Here is a 25,409-nt window from a genome sequence, read left to right as displayed (position 1 = left end):
CCACTGCTAGACAGCTGGCATGCCAAACCATTGCTGAACAAAACTGCTTGTTTGTTCTCCTGCACCTGCCCACATCATCTTACCCAACTGCATTCTGATCTACGGCTGCAAAGAGGATGACCAGAGCCCTAAGGTGCAACTGCAACACAGAACAGGGACAAATCCTTCATTCCCCCATTTGCAGTGTGATTTTCTCACATGGAACCTGACAATGACACATAGAAACTGTCTCCAAAAGACCTGTGTGGTCTCGGTGGTAGCACGGAGTTGAATCTACTAACGAAGTAATGTGGGATTTAGCTTCTCTAGAAAAATGGTTGTACTCTGACCTACAATTCTTTCCACTTCTGCAGCAAAAGAAACATCCTGGTTGCAAAGGAACCGTATTTGCTCCACCATTACAAACACACGTGTTTTGTTTTAAACGGTAAATGGAACCCAAATGGAATGAACATAATTGCACTGGCGGTGTATTTCCACTTCTCTGCCTTTCTACATTTTCCTACCTGCAAAGTAGTGCTCTGATCAGAGAACGGGGAACTGAAGAAAGTGGTGACTATACTCATCACGATTTCTGTAACATACTTCTCCAATATGGAGTCAGCGTGCTTTCTGTCGCTGGTGTTGTTACAAGCCTGCAAGACAATTCATCCTTAGGTCAGAAGCAGCTCAACCCAGTTAGACTAACAAGTGTTACTGACTGAAATCCTTGATTTTGCATTGTTCTAGTCACAGCAACACCCTGCCACAATATTTATGACGCTTGGATCTCTGGATTTCCAGCACACACAAAAGCAGAAGCCCGACACTTACTGTTCTAATGTGCCGGCATGTAGCACATTTAGGGAAGAGGGGAAAAAAAACCCCACAGAGTGCCTTAGAGGAGAGAAAGTAGTAGGGTAGGGAGGACTGAGGTGTAATGCTTTCGTATGGGGAAATACTTGGAATCCCAGGCAAAAAGCCATAAGGCCAAACAAATGCCAAGCTTGGAAAAAATTTGTCCTGACCTGCCAAAAAATGTTGACTATTGCTTGGGAAGGAGTTCACTTATCCTGGCCAGAATAAGCAAGCCAGGTGGCAGAACAGAAAAAGGCATTAGACAAAGGAGCAGGGTGTGGGGCTTTTCTGAGTTTTTTTTTTTTTTTTTCTTTTTACAAGGAAAATATTAATGTGTTCCATGGAATATGACTAATGAAATCCACAGGCATAAGGAAAAGAAGGCACTTGAAAAATTTGAAGGAACACAGTATTCGGGGTACTTACTGCCTTCATGCACTGTTATGTCTTATTCTTACTGCTCTAAACAGGTTCATTTAGGCTTTTTGAATTCTGTTCCTAATACAGAAATCATTACCCGACAGATGTCAACTAGGAAGTTCTCAAATAGCTTCCACATATGATTACTGGTGTAAATCTCCTTCATTTCTACTTCCGTGTCCACATAGCAATGATTCAAGAAGTTGATGTACGCAATTTTGACCTAGAAGTACAGAAAAACAATACCATTAAAAACCAAAAACCTGACTGGTATTATGAATGAATATAATGTCACACTAAAACTGCTATATAAATAATTTGTAATTCTACTTCTTCCTTTTATTTAAGCACTAGTGAAATTTAATGCCATGAATAGCAAGACATCATCCAATAAAAAAAAAACATCAGGATTATTGCAGACCAAAACATCAGCATAATAATAATTTCCAGTTCTGCAGAACCATCTGTTCAAGGTTAGCAGCATACTCCATAAACCTCTCTGCCTCAAGAACCCTATAAAACCACCAAATACAACATCACATCCCCATTTTAAGAGCAAGGAAATAAGTATAAAAGGATTTAACTTTACTATCCAGATTGACTGGGGTTACCAATTGCAGAACCAGGGAAGGAATCCTGTTTCCCGCTCACAGCTTACTGTCCACCTGCACCACCACCCTCCCCAGGCCAGATCCAGCAGTATCAAATCTCCCTCACCCAAAATCAGCACGCTTCAAACACATACAGGCCAGTGCCTCAAACAGCCCTCACCTCAGGGATGCAATCTTCATGGGTTACTACCCTAACAATATCATCCAAAGGAAGAAGGGAGTTGCATTTTATTTCTGTGTAGACATTTTTGCCTTCTGTGCACACAGCAAGCAGTTCTACTAAGTGGATGTGGTACATCAGCGGGCTGTTTTCATCCATCCGATCCCTCTCAGATCTCATCATCTGCACCAAAGTCTGGAAGGAGGCTCTGTCATTGTAAAACACTAGGACATCCTCTCCCGCATTCACCAGCTACCAAGAAAGAAAAACATTCCATCGGCAGATCAAAACCTGTACACATCCCCGCAGCATCCTCTCCTAATCTGTGGGCTGACTGTTACAGTGCAAACCCCAATTAGCTATTCTTTAGACACTTAAAAGGAGTGCAGCCCACCAAGTCAGCTGGGCATTCCTCTTGCACTGCCTTCATGGGATAGAGGGCTCGAGTATGACATTTTCTCTTAAAGAATTTACCACTTCTTAACTGCTGAAGAACTTCAAAGTCAGTCCAACTGACTGCTTAGACAGAAGCTGTGCCAAGAAGCTTGTGACTTTCCGTTGTGCTTTTTTTATTTCACATATATTGCCTCAGCTGACTTTTTAATACAGCTTGCTGCAGACATGCTGTTTTGGTCAGAGGAACGCCCCAGGCACACGCTGGATGGGAGGATTGCAGGGCTCAGTAATTCCACCCTTCCGAACAAACATCATCGATTTTCCAAGGCTAGCGAGTGACACGTTAAGTCACACACTAAAGATTTCTATCAGCTTTGCATTTGAGACCCGGATGGCCACATTTTCAGACCTCCTGTAAAGACCATGAAGGGAAGGAGAACAAGCAAACCGAGACCTGCTTGAGGCCCTCAGGTAACCCCCTTTTCTCAGCAGCCGCTGACCCCCATGGAAACCGATTGCTGAGCACCTCGCAAACCCGACTCAGTGTTGAGAAGCTCATGAAACCATTCTTGAACAGAACGACAGAATGTGGAAGACCTTCGATCAATCTAGTCAGACTAATTTAAGAAAGTCAGAGCTGGACAAATCTGATCCTTGGGCTCCCCCTGCTGAAGAGGCCAATTAAAAATCCTGTCAGATGAGTGAATACACTGTCAAACAGATCACATTTAATATCCAACTTAAAGGGATTTATTCACTTTTCTCTTACACCTTTCCCTTCTAGCATGACAGCCCAATTTCCCAGTTACTTACACACCTGAAATTCTGAAGACCCTCAGACTTCTCCCCCTTCAGCACTGAAACAGCTAATTATGTATGTCTTGGTAAGAAAAGAAATTCCCAACAAAATACTATCATGGTAAAATTTTCCTTCTACATTAGTGATCTTGAAAATTAAACTATTTCTCCTCTAGCAAGTTTTGCTAGGGAAAGGCACTCTTTGCTTCATAAGCCTACCTTTACGCTGCTGCGTAGAGACCCAGAAAGTAATTTGCAAGTATCATTAATAACCAACCACTTGTTATACCTACAAGTAAAGAGCTCAGAAAGCATTCGGTCACAAAAAACCCTGTGCTTTCTGGTAGCTGCATGCTCTTTTTGCATTGTGAGAGCTAACTGTCAGCTTCTTGGCAGTCCCAGAAGCGAGAGGATCAATTTGTCACTTTTCACCAAATGGTATGTGAAAACTTCTGTTCAGACCTCGCAAATCTCTGCAGCTCTCACCTCAGCCATTACCATATCTTGGCATTTCTTAATGAATTTTCCTTCCGCCTTGACAATTGTCTGCAGGAACTTTATGTACTGAACATTTCTGCCATGTGTTTCGATACAGTGGACAAAGTGTTGAACAACGCGTTCATTAATCTCACTGCAAAGCTGGAAGTTGTTCATGAAAATGTGCTGCATTGTTACTGCTTCCAGAATCTAATGGATGAAAGAAAGAAAGAAATTAGAAAATCAACAAACCACCAAACCCCCACAGAGGTCAGGATAGAGTCAGCACTCCTGCAGGTTGCAGGAAAAGAACATTTCTGAGGACCTAATCTTTCAACACAACAGGTCGTATCTATGCCTATTTTTCAGTCCACCTCGCCTCTTGAACTTTCTACACTGAAGCGGTCCCAAACAAACCAATCTTGCCAATTTTTTGAGGCTGCAGAATGAAAACAAAATGTGACCCTCTTCAACCAATCTTGCATCAGAACAGGCCCAGAGGCGATCACCAAGGACAAACCATTCTCTTTTCTTGCTAGAAAAAAAAATAATAAAAAAATCATGGCATGAGGTTATTCTTACCCCTGGGTTAAGGAACAGGTTTATGTGCTTGTGCAGCAATGCCTGGTTCTGTTGGTTCCCAGCACAAAAGTTCTGTAAAAACTCGTGTGCAAGCTTCATGATCTCCTGCATCCTCGTGTCTTCAGCCTGTGATCGCATGACAAGTAAGATGGGGTTAAAAAGAATCTAAAGGTTCACCTTCAGGTGAGTACTGGATGAGCCGCAGCTCCAGCTCTGCAAGGGAACTGTCACGTCTCTCTCACACTCCAAAGAAAAACAAACCTCCACCCAGTTCACAGACATTAGGGATGAGTTTGGCCTGCTTCACAGTTTTAAAGATCATCAAAAATAACGACCATAATAGAAATTACAGTAGTTTATTCTCTAAAATTGCATACTCCACAGCCAAGCCTGCCAGCAACGTGCTTTAGTCACTTTTACACTTCTGAACATACCAGTACGTTGGCCAAACCACACATCACCACCTTGGGGCTACACAGGAAAACTGCCATGTTCCACTCAAATGCATTTCAGCAGCGACAAATAGGTAGTTTGTGGCAAAGAAGAGATGGAAAGTTATTGCTGCAACAGTTAAGCCCGATTTATATTTACTGGAATCAGCATACTACTTGCATGCTTCCAAGTACAGCTCAGGAATCAGTGCCTTTCCTCTCACACCAGCATGGATTACCAGTCCACTGATGGTATAAAACGCAGTTTGGAAAATTAGTGTCTGCTTTTATTTTTAAGGAGTTTCATATACTTCTAACGGTGAAACACCTTCCACACTGCCTGCCCGATATGTACCCACATGTATGGGAGAGACAGGTGACAAGAAACGTTGGAGGGTGTTTATGCTGCTGACTTTTTAGCAAAATACGAAGCAAGACAGCTTGAGACATAGTACTAACATTAATCAAAGCAACTGTCTAGAATTACTGGTTCTCACAAACCTGTAGAGTTTGGAACACAGGACAGCAGAGTGACCAGGAAAATGTGAAGAGCTCCCTCACCCATGCAATGCTAAGTACCCATCACCTGTGACTAATGGGCTGGCAACGTGATGACCTTGGGGTGTGCTTCATCAACACACCACGGTGCTGTGCAAGCTCAACCCATACAGTAACCCAGGCAAAGCGGGCTCCCCACCGCGCCGCCGCCCTGACACGGCCCACTATGAAAAGCAGACCTCACTGGGAGAGCCAGTTGGTATTTATTCATCTCTAAGGGAGAATTTGGGACTCTCCAACTCAGGGGGTCTGTGTCTAACTACTGGGCAGACCTGCAGATAAATCCCATGGGGGATCAGGCAACCTCGTTTCCCTTAGCGTTCCCAGGACAGCTGTGACACAGCCGCCTCGCAGCAGTAACACGGGTCTTGCCTGCACCGATACAGCTCAACTTCAAGGCAGCACAACAAACCCCCCGTGAAAAGCTGAGTTGAGCCTTGGTCTTACTCTGAGCTACGACTGACAAATACCTCTTCAGGACACAGTGCATAACACTCTTTATTCAAAAGACTTAAAATAAAGCTCATGTAAGCTCCCTGTTATTTTTGAAGCAGGGATATTTCCTAGACTATGATGCTTGGTAAAACAGCCTCCATGAATCCAATATAAAGGTAGAAGGTTTAGGAGGGTTCAGAGGAGGTAATAAAAGCCCGTCAACGTGACACGAAGCAAGGTGACAGCCATACAGAAACTCAACCTTTTCGTAAGGGATCTGCAGCAGCTCCAGCACAACGGCGTGAGCTCCCATGTTCCTCAGAAGTCGCTGCTGCTGCTTACGGCTCTTCCTGACCGAGGCACTTTCCTGAACACAGAGCTTGCTGAGCCGCAGCAGGATCTGGAGAAGAGACTTGCTTTAGAACCAAAACTCTGGGCTTTATTTCAGAGCATGCCAGGTGGCTGCCAGGGAGCAGCAACAGTGCAAAACACATCTGCATGGACCAGACCAGGCAGCAACATCAGGTTTTGGGGTCTCGAGGCGAGGAGCTAAGGCCTGGTTGCTCCTGCAACATCAGCAAAGGTGCAGAAGGACCAAGCTGGAACCAAGAGCCATGGGGAAACACAGGAGTAGAAGGCAGCGATGGTGTGTCTGCTGCCTTCTTGACATCCCTCGCCACCCCCCCAGGGACACAGCAGCCACTCGGCACAGGCAAGGGAAGCAGTTTACTGGCCGGGGCACCATCTGTGGCATCCCTGACTAGGGCTGGTCCTGCAGAATTCAGCCGGGTCAAGTGAACCCAGCAACGGGCTCCGCCATACAGAGCCACAGAAAGATCATTAGCACGCACCACACTGGTGCCAATGCGTGGTCTTTGTCTGGCATTTTTTTAAGTTAAACTTCAAAGTGGTTTTGAGTGCAAGGTACTTGGGTCAGGGCAAATTAAACAGCTCCTCCACTTGCTTACTTCCTTTGAAGCCTTTAACAATAACAATATTGTGTTACCATTGAAACAGCAGCAAAATGTCATGTTTCTTGCTAATCCATTCTTAAGGAAAGAATACACGTGTCGTGTTTATTGTATTCCTGGCTTCTCATTCAAGTTGGGATATGTTATGACTCAGCAAATAGTTTCCACAATAGATGAGTGACTCAGACTTTCCCGAGTGCCTCCCTCTTAGCGCAGCTCTCCAGAGCTCTGTTACTCATTTACACTTCCATTTAACCACCAGGAAGCAAAGTTTTACCTCTTTTACTACACGGTAGTTGTAGCTGCTAGTACTTTCAGGCTTTTGGGACTTGCTGTGACCTTCCTGAGGACAAAAATCAGACAATTTATTAGTAGCTTATACTATTGCCTTCACGAAGGCTAGAATTACTGTTCTAGGACAGTACCCACTCTCTTCCTGGAAAGAAGCATCATCCAGTTTTTCTGACAGTCTTAGAAAAATACATGTAATTATCCTGTCAAGTCACATTGACCTCTATAACATAAAATAAGGTGAGGGTAGGATGATTTTTAGAGACAGCAACCTCCTATCCTTTCCTTTGCTTGTCACATTCTCCCTGTAATCAAGTCTCTCCCAAAAAAACCCTTCTTACCTTCTCTCCCTCTCTACTATTATTGAGCTGTCATTGCACAGGTACCAAGAGATGCCTCACAATAATATGGATGAGGAGAGCAACAAGTAAATTATTTTTGCTTACTTCCAACAATAAATGTTCAGAACCCGGGGACTATTTCTTAAATTCTCTCATCCAGTCTTTTTCCATTCAATTGCAAATTATATGGAGCCAAGAAGTTTAATTAGTTCTAACCCGGATGCGCATGCCAGGAAAGTCCTGTATTATCGCGTACAGACAAAGCACTCTTCTGTCACGTAATCACAGTGCCATGATCCAAAATACACCACTTGAAAAGCTCACAGCTCTGCCCTTACATTATTCGAGGTACCTTTGACCATACAAAACCCATGTAGTCTGTCAGTGCTGAGAGAACACAGCTCAGGAGCCAGAGCAAACCCAAATCAACTGCTCTGTTACAGCCTAAAGATGACATTTCAGTGGCTGCCAGTCCTGAGCAGTTTCTGCTGGAGACTAATTGCCACCAACTAGCACAAGCTCTCCTCTTATCCTGTCTTAATCTAAAAGCAACACAGATAGCCTCAGCAGGCTATACGGTGTGTGGGAAAAATAGGTTTTGGTCACATTTCTGGAAACAGTTCCATCATCACAAAACATTAACACATGAATTCGTGCAAACACAACCTAATTACCTCTTTTTTCTTGTGTTCATTTTCACCTTGCACTCCATCCATAGTCTCATCAGGACCCTGGCCTTTGTATACCCAAAGCTCTGATTTTTCCACAATCGACCTCAGTTGGTCCAAATCTTGTTTTATCTGCTTGTAGTTGTCAACATCTTGGCTGGTAACAAGCAGTTGAACCTTACATGAATGCAATATGTTAGTTGCACAAAAGGATTGGTTTTAGCTGCAATACACACATTCAGATGAGAAACAACACCCTTAATGCACACACATACCTGCTTAAAAGCTTGAAGGACTTCTTGTCTCTGACTGAAGTGCCGGAAGAGCAGCTGAAGTGCTCCAGACACCAGGGGAGGATAATCGTGCATTGTCAAATGCAACAAAACTCTGAGAAACGTTCTGCCACCATGATCATCCAAATCCAGTGGTGTATTCTCCTCACTGAAAACAGAGTGTAGGAGTTAACTAGCATACGGGACTGATATCCCTGCAGGTTCCTAAGTCCAGTCAGCAGTGGCAGAACATCTGCTCTCTTACTTTTAAATAAAAGGGAAATTCATCACACCAAGTGCTATCTTAAGACACACATGGGTTTTTGGTGTACTGCTTAATAGGGAGGCTATTCCAGAATCTCATTAGTCATGGCTCACTAAGCTTACATTAACCAATTTACATTTTTTCAGGATCATACTATACCAAAATATCTGTCCCTCTGTCAGCCTCACCCTACTGCTCAAATAGTTCTTGCCCATTCCCGGCACTAACCTTCCTCGCCATTTATGAAATAAAATCCTCAGTAGCCAGGTTGCAATGCTAATTACGTCAAGCACTTGAAACGATTCTCTTTCCCCTGCACCTCTTTTCTGAGCATGAGCAATTCATGTTGTGGTTTGTTGGTGTTTTTTTGTTTTTGTTGTTTTTTTTTTTTTTTTTCCCCTATGAGCCCCTCCTGAATCTTTTCCATATTCTACTTCCAACTTCCATTGAAAACTCTGGTTATTAATTCTATAAGCAAATCTCACTCTCCCTTTCTGCCTTCATTTAAGAAATCAGTTATCTTAGGTTTACAGAAAACAACTGCAGCTCTGAGCAGCTTAGGGACAAGCTCAAGTACTTGGAGGCTGCAGCTGACTTGCTGTCTTGTGGTTTAAGAAAGGATATAAGCTGCTCCAGAAGGAAGGCAGGCAAGGAAAGTACAGTTTGCTTGGCTCTGTCATGCATACAACCGGAAAGGAGACTGTAGCAAGTGTCAGTCTCCTCTCCCAAGTAAAAAGCGACAGGACAAGAGGAAATGGCCTCAAGCTGCACCAGGGGAGGTTTAGGTTGGGTATTAGGAAAAATTTCTTCACCAAAAGGGTGATTAAGCACTGGAACAGTCTACCCAGGGAAGCGGTGGGGTCACCATCCCTGGGGGTATTTAAAGGATGTGTAGATGTGGTGCTTAGGGACAAGGCTTAGTGCAGCGCTGGGTCAATTGTTGGACCCGATCTTAAAAGGTCTTTTCCAACCTAAACAATTCTATGATTCTGTGTGCAAAAAAATTACAAAAATCCAAAAATTCAAAACCAAGATGACTAAAGATGACTAAATATACATGTATCTCAGCAGAAGTCCTAATCCTTGCCTACATTAACTTTTCCACCTAAGATTTTACTGCAGCATTCCACTTGGATGCGCTAATCCCTCCAGCATGGCTTTCACCCACACAGCCTTCTCATGAAGACCCTTCTGCCTCAAGGATGCCTGTGTCCCTTATCTGGGGCTTTAAAATGCTGCATGAAAGGCATTTCAGGAAAACAAAGCCTAGGCAACTGTGGCAGCTGTTTCCAACCTTTTCCCAGTTACCACCTCACTTTCAACTGCAATCCCCACTCCTTGGGAGTCCGGAGGCCTGCAGCCTGGGAACTCCTGAGATACTCCTTGATTAGCACTAGTGAAGAGGTACTTTCCTTCCACCAAAGATCCCCTCAGCTTGTTCTTCAATATGTTCAAAGTCTAGGGCTCCTGTGAAAACCAACAAGACACATACATGATGTCAGAGTTGCACCAAAGATGTTTTTGCAGCCTAAAAACATTTTAAACAGCAAGTGGTGATGTAAGTGTGAGCAAGGGGGTCATAACAAGCTGAAAGGAACGCTGAGAGATTAGTGAAGCAACCTGCTAACATAACACATTAAATTAACCTGTTCTCAGCTCACAGATCAAATTCCATGATAATTTCAGCAACATCCAGGCCTGTTCCTCTCCTGCCTATTTTCAGATTGCAGCAGCATCACTCCAGGACACTGATGGGACCTGGTGTCATTCAGAGGGGTCATCCACAAGAAATGCCAAATCACATCCTTGGGAAGTTCTAAATCAATTCAGCAATGACAGCAATACCCCTATGGCTCAACAGACAAAAAGGTCTTTGCATTTTTCAGTGTAAGGTACATATTATCACATAGGCAATGACCAGTATTATCAAGTCAGAAAAATGGTAAAACAGACTTGGAGCTCTCAGTGTTTCACAAAGACCTGCAAAGGGAAATGGAAAGAGAGCATGGACATTTCACATCCTTGCAAAAAATGTTTACCTGTTCCTCCCAAGTTGAGCTCCCAGAAAGAGCTCTTGCTCTCCCCACCAGCCCAGCTTCGAAGGCCTTGGCACCACGGGGGGCTGCTGGACAGACAGCCCAAGGAAAAAGTAAATGCATTCCCTTTGAAGTGAGATAAAAAAAGAACAGTCTCCTCCCTTTGAAGACTTCACATCTAAACCACATTTTCCTTAGCTTTCTCCGTTGCATCTAGTCATACTGTCCCCAAATCGAGGAAAAAAACCTGTTTGATGTCTAATAAGCCCGCTTTTAAAGTCTAGTTATTCCTAAACAGTACGGGTCCTAGCTATAGGACACTTTTCCCCCTGGAAAGTGATACAGCAATTGACAACACCCCATCTAGCCAGCCCGCTAACTACCCTGCTTACAGCTAAGAACACTGGACATGACAAGCTCCTCAACAGCTTACTTTCATATCCCTGTCTAGCAGCACTAACATAGACACCTCCAGATGTCCTGCCTTCCTACAATGCCTTTGGAAAAGAGAAATTTGCGTGAGTAGAGACACCAGGCTGGGGGAAGGGACAAAGGAAATCACGTTACTTTGGGGACCCTTTTCCTTCACCCAGAAATATTAACAGAAAAGATTTCATTTGAGGTTGACGATAGATCACACATGATAGTGGTTTTTTTTCAAGTTTTCTTTAAAGAAAGCATCTCAGGCTCTTGGTCACACTTAACACACGGAAACAAGTAGGAGGGAGTACAAATAAATCCTGGGGTTTCTTTGGAGTACATGGAAATGATCCCTACTCCATTATTCCCACTGCTAACAGAGTACTCTGCTTCAGTGGGGCCACTCATATGCCAAAGCAAGAACCTGAATCAGTTATCCAATTAGCACCTTTGAGATTCAAGAGTCTTCTCAAACCCACACAAACTCATTCTTTGCAAAATAACTAACCTGGTACGTTAGCTGGCATTTCTTGACTACTGCTTCCAGTGGGTGATTCAGACATCTGGGCATTGCTTTCATCAAATTCATGTTTAAATATACAAAGTAGGCAGGAGATTCTGTAGTCCAATCTCACATTCAAAATAAACTGATGAGAGAGAAGTGAAAATGTTGAAATAACCTGCCTGTTTCCAGCTTATGTACAATTTACACATAATGCAGTGCTACCAACATGCAAGACCAACATAGTAAAGATGTGGATTTAATGTAGAAAAGAGGTACAAAAATGTTTTCTTAAAAATCCCCCAAATTCAGTAATTTTTTTCAGTGATTTCAACGAGCATACAAGCACACACAGAATAATAAATGCTTATGAGTAAAAGATTTTGGCAGAGTTTTGATCCCTCGTTACTGCCTGATGCAGGCACCATCACGCCGCCCCCCAGGAAAGGAAAGCAGCACTTTATCTCTGTACTGAAATCAGCAGGAATCTGACAGATCAGCACTGCTGCGCCCCCCCCCCCAACGCCCCCCCCCCCCCCCCGGTGCTGCCTCCAGGGCCCTGTGGCAGAGGAGCCTCGCAAGCCACGAGTGCAGCATCGCAGCTGCCGCACAACAGCAGCCAGTGCCAGCAAGACCCTCGGCGCAGCAGACACCACCTTCGTGGTGGTCCTCCTCCCTCTTGAAGAAAGAAGTACAATGCAAAGAGCACTCACAGTTCTCTCAGATTTAGGGGAAAATGCTTAATGCCAGTTTTACTAGACCATGGTAACAGGGGGAATACTGGCACACTAAAATATCCCGTTGCACATGCCAGGCCACAAAAGAAGTTCTAGCTTTAACTAAAATTAGCAGTGGTGGAAGGGAAGCGAATCAAGCCTCCCCTACGTGCTGCATCTGCTGCTGAGGGGAAGGGCAGAACCTCAACCCCAGCTATGTGCGAAGCCTCCCACGGGGGCACGGGGAAGGTACACTGTAGCTTTCCTGCTGCTTCACATACTTTCGCCCACAAGGCTGTTGCAGCCTTCTGGCCTCCATGAACTTGCCCGTGAAGCCACCAAACAGAAAAGGGACTCCTACACCGAGGGAGGGACAATGGATTTCAGTGCAGTAATTCGGCAGTAATACCTAGATCAAGGCAGAGCTGTGGAAATGGAAAAGGCTTTTCTCTTTGTGCCCCAGAGACTTTGGAGTGGACAAGAGAGAAAAGCCAGACAGAGATGGAAAAGACGGCAAGGCTGGCAAACGTGCACACTTAAACATTTCAGGCTGATGGCTGTACGAAGGGGAGTCTCAAGTATCTCCCCCTTCCTTGGGGCACTTAACAAGATGGCCCTGCAGACTCAGAGAAATTACTAAGACAGTAAGGTAGAAAATGAGTGCTCCACTTCAGCAAGTCAGCTACTTACAAATCACTGTTAAATATGCAGCTGTCTACCACAAACTCATTTCTTTTAAATTGTTTCAGTAATGGCATAATATTGTCATATGCAAGTTGAGTGCTGCAAGCCTGGAAAAGTCACCCTTGCAGCACTTTACCAGTTCAAGAAGCACACAGGAGGCAGAAATTAATTAAAAGGCAGCACGGCACTATATTAATGCCTAGATTAAAGCCAGCACGTGATGCTACACCACTTTGTGTTGCTAGTACCTGAAGTATTTCAATGATCTTCAGCTTTGTGTCCATGACCAGAATGTCCTCCTTCTCCGGTTCGCTCTGCTTGACGTTACCCTCAGGAGCAGCAGCAAGTGGAGTCATGGGCAAGAACCCACCGCCTCTGAGCACCACCTGGGTCATCAGCTCACCGACTCCGTGGATGGACCTCATCACATTGCTCCCTTCAGAGAGGTAGGTAAACAGGTAAGGTTATGATGGTGTGATGGGACTGCATTAACAGGACAAGGACCCTTCACCTCCTACAAGGAGAAACTGTCTCAACACTAAACAAGGCCAGGCGGACATCTAAATCCCTGGAACAGATGGAAGCCAACAGAAGCACTTGCAGTACTTGCAGAAACCCCCTGCCCTCTCCCTCGGTCATTGTAGGCACGACTCAGGTTTACAGCCAAGCCGTGGACAGAAAGAAGAAGATTTTAAACCCACACAGATATTCTGAGATGAAGTAGAAACTATCAAAGAGCGATCTGTTGTGCCAGTCATTTTTCAGCCTTACCTTTACTTTCCTCGCCTTTTGCCATCTTGGTAATAGGGAAGATGGTAGTGATGTGCACACAGTCTAATATAGCAAGGAGGATTTTGGTTAGCCTGAGGAGGTCACAGAAGTTGTAGAAACCAAAATATATCAGATTTCTGGCTAAGTTAACAACCTACCAAAATAACAATAATAAAAAGCCCGATTAATACTAAACACTTTGCTACCACAATCAAGTTGTCTTCACACAATGAAAAATTCAAGAACCTGGCTGTGAGTCATATTCTTATCGTAATACCCTGTAATTCCGTAAGACTGTATACTTCTGCATTTTATCAGAAAGTTTTCTACTTGCTACAGATACTGCAATGCTTGGAGTTAACAGTATCTGCAATTTGTATTCTATAGCTACAAATCATACCATTTTTATCTCATTACAGGAAAAGTTAGATAGGTCAAAACTAAAGGGAATGTACCGATGCTTTTTATGGTTTTGTCTTAACCAAAAAAGAAATAAAAAATCACACATATAAAGCTTAATGCTACCAAGTTATAAAGTTTCACCACTAGTCCTCCACATGCACTGCTTCAAGATCCACACATAATAATATTACATATAATGCAAATATTTAATGTAGACCCATTATCCGAAGTATATTCCCTCAAATACCTAGTGGTTTTTTAAAAGAAATATCACATTTTTCTTTTACATTGATGGTTATTTAGGGAATACTATTGCATAGACTTGCTACATTTTACTTGCACAGACTATTTTAACAGGTCAGTAAGTCACAGGACACTGTACCATTCTCTTCATGAGTAATACTGTAAGCTCTAGAGACTATCTGTGCATGCAGACACAGCATTTAGTGTTTGAGACTATTCATTCCAGTAAAGCTTGACTTTGCAATAACACTCAGAGCACAAAAAGTAAACAAGGCTGCTGCAAATCTAAGACATAAGCTCACATTCAGTAACTATTATTTCAAGAACCAACATTGCAAACTAACAGACTTCACTGGGGTTGCTTGCATGAAAAGAGAGGACTACGGTGGGAAGGAGGAGCCTGCTGAGGCTCAGCACTCACTAAATACTTGCCAAACTACCTGGTGTTGAAAAAAGTACCAACATTCCACCAAAAAAAAAATTAAATAAAAGGATAAAATCAGAACTGGATAACTACCTCAAAAGTGAGCTTATTTTTCTCTTTATCAGAGAAAGGGAACCTCTGACACACCACATCTCTTAAATATTCCTCTACAAATTCCATTGTTTGTGCAAATCTCTCCTTAATTTCATCTTTGGAAGTTCCACTGCTATCATAGCTGAAGAGGAAAAAAAAACAAAACAAAAAAAAAAACAAAACACAAAACTTAGCATGCAAATACACAGGGCTCTTTTCCCCCAATACAATTTTTCACTGGTTTGTCAAAATCTAAGAAAAGTTACCGGCTGTTAAATAATTTATCCAAACGAGGGAGTCAGGAAGCTGACACCATAATTTCCTGGCTTTTGCCATTTTATCCCATATGCTCATTTTGCACTATTTAAAAATGTCTGAGGAAAACAAAAAAAGAGAATTTTGTCCCAATAAATAAAAAAAGAAACCCTTATTATTTTAGTGGAAACAATGACAAGCTATGTACAGCAATAAGGAGAACGGATGTGGCCAACAGATGCTGACTGCAGATGCTATTTTTCCTCCAAATAAAAACAATATATATGCAAAGTAGATATTAATTTTTATTAATACAAATTCTGTTTGTTTCTCAGCATGTGCAGAAAACATTTGAAAAAGACAGTCCCCACCACCTTCCACTAACTACTTTTGTTTTCCTGTTTGATCACGTATCACTGTTTAGCCTCTGCCAGAGCTGGAGCAATTTGTTTTTCTCTTTTGGCATTTGAAGTTGAATATGATCTACTGTATCTCTCTCAGCAAAGAAAACTAGGCTAGCAAGGAGGAAAGGGAGGGGAAAAACGAGAAACCACTAAACATCAGTACTAATACAAGACTCAAATTCCTAACATTTAACACCCATTTTAAGTGATCATTTTCTCCAACTGAACAAATTGAGTTCTGAGCAGTGAAGTACTATAAATCTTAAGTAATTTGTACTGTACAGAGTTAATACAAGCCTACGGTCAAGGAATCACATCCCCAGTCTAGCTGTGGTTTCGTATAGGTTTTTCACCACTATATCAAAGTATTTTCTACTGGAGGTTAAGGAAAGCGACTGTTTCCAGTGCATTACTTTTTGCAGCGTCTTTCCCCTTGTTTTTGCTTTTGATTGGGCAAGCTACCATACAGACAATCTGCCCTGCAGAGTCGATACTCTAATCAAATAAGGCAGGACGAAAAATAAGATAGTCCTCCCTTGCTTTTGCTCCCCAGGGCTAGGTCACTTGTCACATCACCCAAATCAGAGACAGACCATCACTGTGATCACTCTGCATTTTGGAGATAAAACCCCACGGCCTCACAGCTTACACCACGCACACACAGGAAGGTTATTTTGTTGTCAGGAAGGTTCTGTCCAGCAAACAGTACAGGCATGAAACTAGGGGTTTGAATACATTATGGTTGGGGATTTTTAAACAGAAACAGTCTAAATAATGCATGAGTTTAGGATTGATCTGGTTTTGTTTTAATAATCAAGAGTGATGTAATTTCCTTTCCCACACCATTCCAGCAAGTACTTACTCATCAATAGCAATTTCAGAGGGTATTTCAGACCACAGGCGAGCATACTTCACTGGTGTTACTTGTTCTTGGGGGTCACGATCAACATGCATATGAAGCATTAGCCGGCAGAAAGATGCTCTCAGATCATATGGCAAGTTTTCATCAGACATGCAACGGAGAATGAGGTCCACATCCAGCTGGCCAGATATCTCATTTATGGCCAAGTACTGTCGATCAAGGCACATTCTAGCAAAGAGGTTTAGCTGGTATCTTCAAGGGAAAAAATAAAAAAAAATACATCAACAGCTTACACTTTAATTTTCAGAAATGTCCACTGGGTACAGTACTGATATACTCTTATGTATTAACAGAATGATTCTTGTATTTTCAGTAATATAGCCAATACTTACTATGGGAAGAATAAGATACTTATCAAACACTACCAAAAGGTGACAGTGGAAAAATAGAATAAAAGGAGTCATCGTATTTGCCTGAGAGTTTCATAGAATTAAGTAACACTGTTTATGAAAGCTACAGAAGGATCCAAGGAACACTTACGGCAACGCAGCCTAAATACTGTAGAAGACTAAACAATTTTTACTGATGCTGAAGCCACAATTGTTCACTGAGGCAACAACATATATGGACTACAGAATCATTAAAAATTAGGTACCTGATCAAACAGCTGCTGAGCTCTGCTGCCTCCAGTGAAAGAATTGGTAGAGAAAAACTAAACTTAACTCCTAAACTTTTCAGTCCATAAACTGAAAGCAAGCAACTGGCATTTAAGTCATGCACATCCAACAGACTGACAATCAACCTTTAGTCACAAAGCACATGTCCAATATTCATGAGCATTCAGACAGGCTTGTGTTGAATAGTGTCAGCTTGAGGTTTCTTAAAGAAATGAACATTTAATTGAAAGCATGTTCCTTTTCATTCTCAGCACCCCTCGTGGGAATTTGACCGAATTGTATCCTAAACCCTTGTTCTAAGCACATTCATGAGTCTACAATGTAGACTAAAATTAATGCTATCAGTTTTAATTAAAAACAAGTGCAAGAAAAATCTATTTTGAAAGCATATACAAATTTTTAAAATATATACAAGAGGTCTCCTTCTGAGCTTAGCCCTACAATAGGCTCAAATAAAAACATGTATTAAGAAGTCTACTGCAAGACCCATTTCAATGGAAGAGGTAGTGCAAAGTATGATAGCTATTAAAAAAAATATCTAGTTGTACTTTCTGTATCACCACAACCGAGTCCATCAAAGTACTCATAGAAGTTTATAACCCAGACACAGGAATTTGGTCTGGGCTGAAACCTGATCTTACACTATGCCAAGAACTTGGTGTCTTGTCAAGTCATCTGGAAACATCGCTTCACATTAGAAACTGCTAAAAGCATAGCTTAAGCCATACAAAAGAGCACTGCACATCAATCAAACCGTTTTCATAACTTCATACATTGTTCTGCCGAGAACTACAGGATCACTAAAAGCTTTCAGCTTAGAGAGCAATTTAGAAGGCAGAGAGAACAGTGACCTCTTTAAATTCAAAAGCAAAGCCATCTGCATGGTCAAATCCTGTTCTTCCTGCAAGCAGCTGTTCACCCCAACTACCGCCTGAATACAGGTAACCTAAAGGGTTAACATACAGGCTCCCCCAGAACACACATATGGGGAACTCAGGCAGAAATCCAGGCGTTAATGCTGTGCAAATTTGAGGCACTCTAAACCTCAATTACATTTTTTTCTTTTTAATCAGTTTAAACTTGCTCATGCAGATAACAGCACCCTGGCTGTGTCCGAAGCAGCGTGGCCAGCAGGAGAGGGCAGCGCCCGTCCCCCTGCGCTGGGCGCTGGTGCGGCCGCCCCTCGGAGCCGGGGCTCAGGTTTGGGCCCCTCAGCCCCAGCCAGACCCTGAGGGGCTGGAGCGTGTCCAGAGCCGGGCAGGGGCTGGGGCACAAGGCTGGGGGGGGGCGGGGGGAGCTGGGGGGGGTCAGCCTGGAGAGGAGGGGCTGGGGGGGCTGATCGCTCTCTGCAGATGCCTGGCAGGGTAGGGGTGTGTGTGTGTGTCCATCTCTTCTCCCAGGTGACAAGCAGCAAGACAGGAGGGAACAGCCTCAAGTTACTCTTGGGATGTTTCGATTAGATATTAGGAAAAATTTCTTCACCAAGAGGGTGGTCAAGCACTGGCACAGGTTGTCCAGGGAGGTGGTGGGAGTCCCAACCCCGGGGGTATTTAAAAAGACGTGTAGATGTGGTGCTTAGGGACAAGGGTTAGCAGTGGGCTTTGGCATGCTGGGTTAACGGTTGGACTCTATGATCTGAAAGATCTTTTCCAACCTAAACGATCCTATGATTCTATAATTGAACTTCTCACCACAAATAACTTTGTGCTTTTAGTTCTCATTCCAAAGGGACTTCATCCAAGATTCCAACAGCTATTTTGTCCACGAAACCAGCATCCTTTCCCCCAGACCAGCTACAGCCTATATACCAAAGGCTTCTCCCGGCAGCCTTAACGGACTTTGCTAGCCAACTACTGCACGTGCTGTTAACCTGTAGTAGCTGAGCACGTCCCGATCTTCCTTCTGCCCTTCCTTAGCATCTTGAGCCAACTCTCTGATACTCTTACTGCGGATCTCCTTGTTACTGTCTCTCCAGAACAACCACACTTCTTCCTCATCTTCTCCAACTTCCAAAGCATTTTCTCCACTTGCCACTTCTTCAAACTCAAATCGAGAGAGGACCAGCCTGCCAGAAGGAAGTTAGGTTATATTACAAACTGCCAAGACCCACGCAGATCTTTTAGAGCATTTCTTTTAAGACACTTGCTAAAATGTACTGGTGATACAAAAGTAATTAACTTTATGATCTCATCTGCATTCAGAAAACACAAATTTTAACCTGCAACTGTGCAAAGTAAAAGTGGAGTATCTTACTCTTTCAGCAATAGTGGTCTACTACATACATTTTTTGTGTTTTGATAATAAAAGCATTAGGTTAGAATTAATTTAGATTATGAGCTTTCCACTCAGCCTTTAAAAAAGTCAGTATTTCAGCTCCATTCAATTGATGATGATAAAGAAACAAGGAAGTTAAAGGCATGTCTAACTGACTTTCAAAAACACCTTTACAAGAAAACTGGTTCAAAGGCCTTTCAACAGACTAAGAAAGGATTTGATAAAACAAAAATATCTCAAAATCAGTTAGTTCTTTTTCCCATAAATGCCAGTTGGATGAGAATTTTTTTTTTGATTACGTGCCAAAATAACTAGAAACAAATCAGCTACTGAAACTAAAAAAGCTTGGGGACTTTTAGCTTTTCAGGAAAAAAAAGATCATACATACGAAAAAAAGACAAATTAAACACACCAGAGTAATAACAAATAAGTGATGTAACAACTTTAAGTGCTGGTGGAAATAAACACAGTTTTACAATTTCACGAGAAGAATTAAATGCGCAAGAAAACTCTCTTCCATTTTGTTTTAAATACCACCTGACTAAGATCTGCTTCCCGTCTACAGTACCTTGTTTATGGTAACTATGCCATGTTCTTCATATCAAATAAACCCATCTTTATGACAGACGGTTGGGATGTGGTGCCTGCTGTGGGTACCTGCAATGGCAGGGCAGTGCTGAGGGCTGGGGACCAGACTCCTCACCGCAGCGGCAGCAACGGGCGAGCACCAGCCCCTGCCGCGCCGCAGGCTGAGCTCGGTGGGCACAGCCAGGAAGCACGCGCTCGCTTCTGGCAGCTGATGGAGCAAAGTCTGAAGCCCAGAGCAGGATCAGGCCCACGGGACCCTGCGCACCTTCCTGCAGTCTGTCTACTTTGATCAAGCCTGAGATATCTTGAAAGATTCCTCTGGCTGCAGGACTGAGAATGCATATGGCAGGTGTCTGCTGTCACCAATACCCATCTCCTGTGTATCTGAAGAGGACCCCACACATACTCAACTGCTTTCTCTAGACGTGCCAGCAGTGCTCTCAGCTTTGAATCACCTTCCTTCTGTTTCACGCTAGGAAAACCATCTTTAAAGGCATTAACTTACTTGGTTTCAATGAGAATGTCTGCATTTGCTGGATTCAGCACAGCTTTACAAATCAGCTCCTGTGTCACTGGAATAGACTTGTTCATGGAAACGCACAGATCCGAGAGGTAATCCAAAAACCTGTTGGAAAACGTGCGCCAAAAGGGTATCAATCATTGTTGAGATCTAGACTGAAGCAATCTACATCTCAGAAAGAAAACATTCAGAGCTCCATTTTAACATTGCAGAGCGAGACGGTTGCCTGAGGGGGAAGCTATAGCGTGTGCCAAAATAGAAGTGAACTAGCTGTGCTTCCTTACTAGCAAGTTGGCAGGTACAGATTTTTCTCAGAAGGTTAACAGGAAAAGGGTAATCATACATTCAATAAATGCAGATCTCACCTGGGCTCCCTATTTTTCCTCACGAGACTAACAAACGTGTCAATCTCAGCAGCTGTGATGTGCTTCTCCAAGAGCTTGCGATTGTTATGAAGCAGTGCTGTAATAGTGTCCTCGGCCAAGACATCGTAGCCAATTTGCTTCTGCATGAAGCCAAACTGCTTTGCAATGTATTCCTTCAAAACACAGAGGGAAGGGGGAAGGTGTTGCAATTAATCCACAGAACTTAAGAAAATGATTGATGACAGAAAACAGTTAGATGTTTGTCAATTATCAACATGCCAAGAAGCAAACTCAACTAGATTCAAATTGTTCTTTTGAAAGAAAGCAAGTGATGACACAACCTTAACCTCTCGCCCTCCCCGGCTAGAAACCATGCCAAGGCACTTATCCTTATCTGGTAAGAGTCTTTTTTTAATAATTGCAACAAAAACCTAACAGCCTTAATTCACAGGCCAACTTTCAGTGGAGCTTATAGGGTGCAATAGTGAAGACAATCTTACAATTCACCTGGATTTGACAGTTAGCAATTCCATGGTTTTCTTAAATTCCCCTTAGAACTGGTACCAATTACACTGCATATAGTGTCTGGTAGAGATGAAAAATGCCAGATAGAGTAAAACTGAGCAATTCAAAAGTCTCTTGCTGACTGCACAACCACAGCACAGCAGAGTTTAATTAATGGGACACAGCTTTTATTTTTGGGGAGCACGGGAACAATGTTAGTGCCATTGAAATCTAAAGATGTATTTCAAACCTGATTCTTTCTGTAATCCTGCTGAGAGTGTCTCAGGACTCGGTAGCAAAGCCGACATATGTGTCTGAAAGGAGCATGACGCTGGTCTCCGAGCTCCTCCAGCCGCAACATCGGGCCATCACCACTGTCTGTAAATGGTGCTTGCAACAACTTGAAAATCTATAGATTTATTAAAAAACAAAGACAAAATCCCATGAGACACTGCCTTCACCTGATTAAAATAAGTGTAAAAGTTATTAAAATAACTGTAAAAGTGTCAGAGTCTTTAAATTTCTAAAAGGTGCATCAGAAATACAATATAGTTCTCAAGTTTCATGGCCACAGAGTAGGCTGGACAGAAGATATTGTTGATGACCTTTATTTAACACCACATTCTGCAATTTTTTCTTATAGCAACGTAAAGCCTACAGTCTACCACCAACAGCCTGCTAAAAGCTAGAAACTCAAAGGATCTTTTGGTCCCAATAATTTGGCCAGGTTCTCTTTTTCTCACAACCCTTCCTGTAGACAGAGTTTAGAAAAAAATGCAGCCTACCTGCTTTAGAATATTCTGTTCTCTCATCAGTTTTTGCCGTTCCCTATTAGGTTTAGAAAATACCACTTCAAGGACATCTTGGCCAGAGTTAGTTCCACCAGTAACAAAGTAGACCAAATCCTCCAACAATTTGGTAACAGATCTATAGGAAAGCCAGAGGTTGTTAATACAAGAATACAAATTCTAACTGTTAGAAGAACAATGTCAGTGTAAGTTTACATAGATTTCAAAATGCTAAGTTAAAAAAAAAAAGATCAATTACAGACTGACTCAGATGCTCAATAAAGCACAAAGGTTTGTACAGAACTTAAAATTAGGAACTAATGCTCCCTATTGCTGTAGCCTCCCCGTCTAATAGCTAGAACACAACAGCAGTGCAACAGTGATATCACTTTATGGTAACTATACACTCGCCAAGTTATACTCGGCAGTTACAATAATCTCTCGCAAGGCCAGATATAATACATCAGCTATAGAAGCACATGGGCCCTTACGCGGTCTTACACAGCCGACTCTGCGCTCTTATTGTGTGGCCACGTACTTTTCACAGACATGGTCAGAGGATTTGCAAGAAGTCATATGTTCAGTCTTCACAAGATGGATTATGAATTCCCACACTCAATTTGCAAAGCCCATCAAAAAGGTATGCTGTGGATTATTCCTCCAAGTTCACAACAACAGTTCTCATGCTCTCACTTCACAGAGCAACGAGGAGGGCTTGACAGAACCGGCTTGAGAACCTCCACTATGGACACGTCAACAATAAAGCTATCAGCTTTTATTTTGTTTTAAATCTCATCAAGGAGGAAACAAAATCCCTCTTCCGAAGATACCATACATAGATTAAATTTTCCAAGAAACGGTTACTGAGTAAAGGAAACGACATTATCTGAACCAAATTCTTGTTTCCTTACCTTCTTTCATTCTGGGTTATTGTTCCCTTTTCCAACTTGCCAGCAATGGAACCTAACACCTTACTTGCATCATTTGCAAAATCCAAGTCCCGAACCTCTGCAGGGGAAACTGGTACTATAGCAAAAGCTTCTTTGTCCTCTTTCACTGGAGAGGTACCAATCTGAAACCCAGAGAAGTTTTATCATCAAACAAATAGGCAGAAAACAAAGTAGCAATTCATACACTCAGTGACAACAAAACAGAAGAAAAGCCACGCTCCACTTAATATGAGTCTACTGATGAAGCCAAACTCTGAGAACAGTACCACTCTGTGTAAGCTCAAAGCTGCTCCTAAATCTAGAGAAACACCAGGTAAGATTGAAAAATGCTGCTGTAAACAGTGGGAAAATAAAGTTCTCCTCATGATGACTGTGGTAAAAAGTGAACTTTTTACTGGTAGAGACTAGGTTTTCATGGTCGTTTAATATTTTGCGTAGGCACTATTCATTACTGTTAAACTGCTTGACAAATCCAGTAGTCTCAAGGGACTGGAGCTCTCCTGGCAACACCACTTCTGTGAAAGTACAGGAACCAAAGGATGTGCTTACACAAAGTAAAAGCACTTACTTTAAGCATCACAGGCTTCTCCTCTTCTTTATCAATAGGGATATTGGTGCTGTGAACCCAGGTGTTAGTGCAAAGGTGCCTAAGTCTGACATAAGAGTTCCTGAAAGAAAGTCAAAAGTTTCAAAGCATGAGTCAGTTTCCCAGACGGGAAATGTTCACATTGTTCAAATTGCAAGATGTTGGCAGGAGCAAGTGGGAAAAAAGTGTCATCTTTATCCATGCTGCATACCATAACAGGAATAAGACTCTCTTTATTTCATTCTATAAATTCACCTTAGGAAGTCTTATATAACAAAATAGATTCTGCTGTAAACAGGACTGTATCTATATTTTGTTGCTGTAACTCAGCTGCTGCTCAGTAACAAATTAAGCCTCTTCAAGTCCTCTCATTTCCACATGCTACACTGTAGCAGAGCTGTCAGCTTCCTCCCTTACCTTTCTGTTTTTCAGCCTGTAACTCCCCGATACCTATTCCATTTCCTAAACTGAGATTTTTTTTGACTCTTCGTACAGCTAGTCAATGTTGTGCAAACAATAAAGGTCCATTAAGATACCAGTACAGGAGACCAGTATCCAGCAACTTTCTCTAGCAGAACTCCTACGGGGACAGCTGTTCCCAGACTGTCTTCTCAGGTATTTCAGGCAATGACACTATTTTGCACAGACCAGGTCTTTGGTAAAATGTGTCAAACCAGAGTATGATGAGCATCTTAGTCTAGGCTAAGAAACAGCCTCTCAGCTGCAGCACAACCCCCTCTTGCCACACAACCATGGCAGCCCAAAGGACAGGAAAGGCAGCCAGGACAGCTGCTTTTAGTGGCCACATTAACTTGTGCTAACTTACGAGTATCTGATGATTTAGAGAGTTGGTTTAAGTAAATGAAACAAATCTGCTGTGGTTTCTTGGTGGGAAGAGACAGCAAAAAGCCTGCAAGCAGACTGTGAATCACTGAAGGGTTCAGCATGTTTCAAGTATCAAGAAGTACCATAGGAACAGTACAGGACATGTAAACAACAGAAAACACAACGCTAAATACTTGATGTTAAATCCCAGCTAAGATAATACAGACAGGTCATGGGACTGCCTTGATCGGACAGTCAAGGCTTTTAGTCCCAGGCTGTTCAGTGGGAAGGAATTCACTTCATCTCAATTTTCCCATCTGTAAAATGCTGTTCTGTTACTTATAGCTCAATAGTAAAGTACTTAAGTGAAGCTTCAGGCACTTGTGAAGTATTTCTACATTAACTTGAGGAAGAAACTTAATTCCAAAGGAAAAAAGAAAAACCGTGGAAGACAGCTTTACCTTAAAAAAAAAAAAAAACAAACTAAAAAATCAAACTACAAAGCAGACAGTCAGTTCTAATAGTATGCTTAGCTGTACCTGGGGACAAGGCTGTCTCCTCCTCGCAAGGTGGTAGGGTCCAACTCAAAGATGGAGGAGATATCATTCCCTTCAGGGACAGACACCAGAGAGTAAGCCATCTTCTCCTGAGCACTGTGCAAGCCTCTTCTGGAGGCATCCTGCTCAGGGTCCAGCTGCGGAAGAAGTCCCATCACACACAGTCAGACCAAGCCCCACAGACCCACCTGCCTAGCGTTACATAGGTGTGCCCTCTGATGTGCAGACATGACTCTGAACCACTCCAAGTACTAGTTAAGACAGCTGGGCTTCAGGACACCAGTAAAACTGACAAATAGCTGCTCCTGACAACCATTTATTTGCTTTCCCTGGTGTTAATAACTTCTGAGTATTTCCGGATCACAAACACAATGAATCCTAAACCACAGAGGTTATGTCTTGCAGACGGCATCAGAAGAGTCTCAGAATCCCCCAGCCATTCACCCCACA

The 25,409-nt window shown here is 42.7% G+C and overlaps 1 protein-coding gene across 7 annotated transcripts in view; it reads right to left on the bottom strand.

Moving 5' to 3' along the window:
- Positions 1–25,409, bottom strand: part of ITPR1 (inositol 1,4,5-trisphosphate receptor type 1) — a 201,153-nt gene that overhangs the window by 106,658 nt on the left and 69,086 nt on the right. For all 7 annotated transcript variants that reach the window (XM_080384689.1, XM_080384690.1, XM_080384692.1 and 4 more), the window contains 23 exons: positions 24,942–25,096; positions 23,560–23,659; positions 22,953–23,113; positions 22,039–22,180; positions 21,504–21,662; positions 20,750–20,922; positions 20,370–20,489; positions 18,873–19,067; positions 16,326–16,577; positions 14,805–14,946; positions 13,643–13,796; positions 13,120–13,307; positions 11,478–11,616; positions 9,922–9,980; positions 8,252–8,413; positions 7,983–8,153; positions 6,954–7,019; positions 5,968–6,105; positions 4,282–4,407; positions 3,709–3,909; positions 2,029–2,280; positions 1,355–1,480; positions 507–635 (listed from right to left, as the gene is read on the bottom strand). In XM_080384689.1, the coding sequence (XP_080240815.1) occupies positions 507–635; positions 1,355–1,480; positions 2,029–2,280; positions 3,709–3,909; positions 4,282–4,407; positions 5,968–6,105; positions 6,954–7,019; positions 7,983–8,153; positions 8,252–8,413; positions 9,922–9,980; positions 11,478–11,616; positions 13,120–13,307; positions 13,643–13,796; positions 14,805–14,946; positions 16,326–16,577; positions 18,873–19,067; positions 20,370–20,489; positions 20,750–20,922; positions 21,504–21,662; positions 22,039–22,180; positions 22,953–23,113; positions 23,560–23,659; positions 24,942–25,096 (3,510 nt within the window). The remainder of the gene's footprint in view (positions 1–506; positions 636–1,354; positions 1,481–2,028; positions 2,281–3,708; positions 3,910–4,281; positions 4,408–5,967; positions 6,106–6,953; positions 7,020–7,982; positions 8,154–8,251; positions 8,414–9,921; positions 9,981–11,477; positions 11,617–13,119; positions 13,308–13,642; positions 13,797–14,804; positions 14,947–16,325; positions 16,578–18,872; positions 19,068–20,369; positions 20,490–20,749; positions 20,923–21,503; positions 21,663–22,038; positions 22,181–22,952; positions 23,114–23,559; positions 23,660–24,941; positions 25,097–25,409) is intronic.

Source organism: Falco punctatus (genome assembly GCF_963210335.1).
Source record: "Falco punctatus genome assembly, chromosome: 4".
Lineage (NCBI taxonomy): Eukaryota > Metazoa > Chordata > Aves > Falconiformes > Falconidae > Falco > Falco punctatus.
The sequence above is the reverse complement of the archived record's forward strand: the minus strand, read 5'-3'. Positions and strand labels throughout refer to the sequence as shown.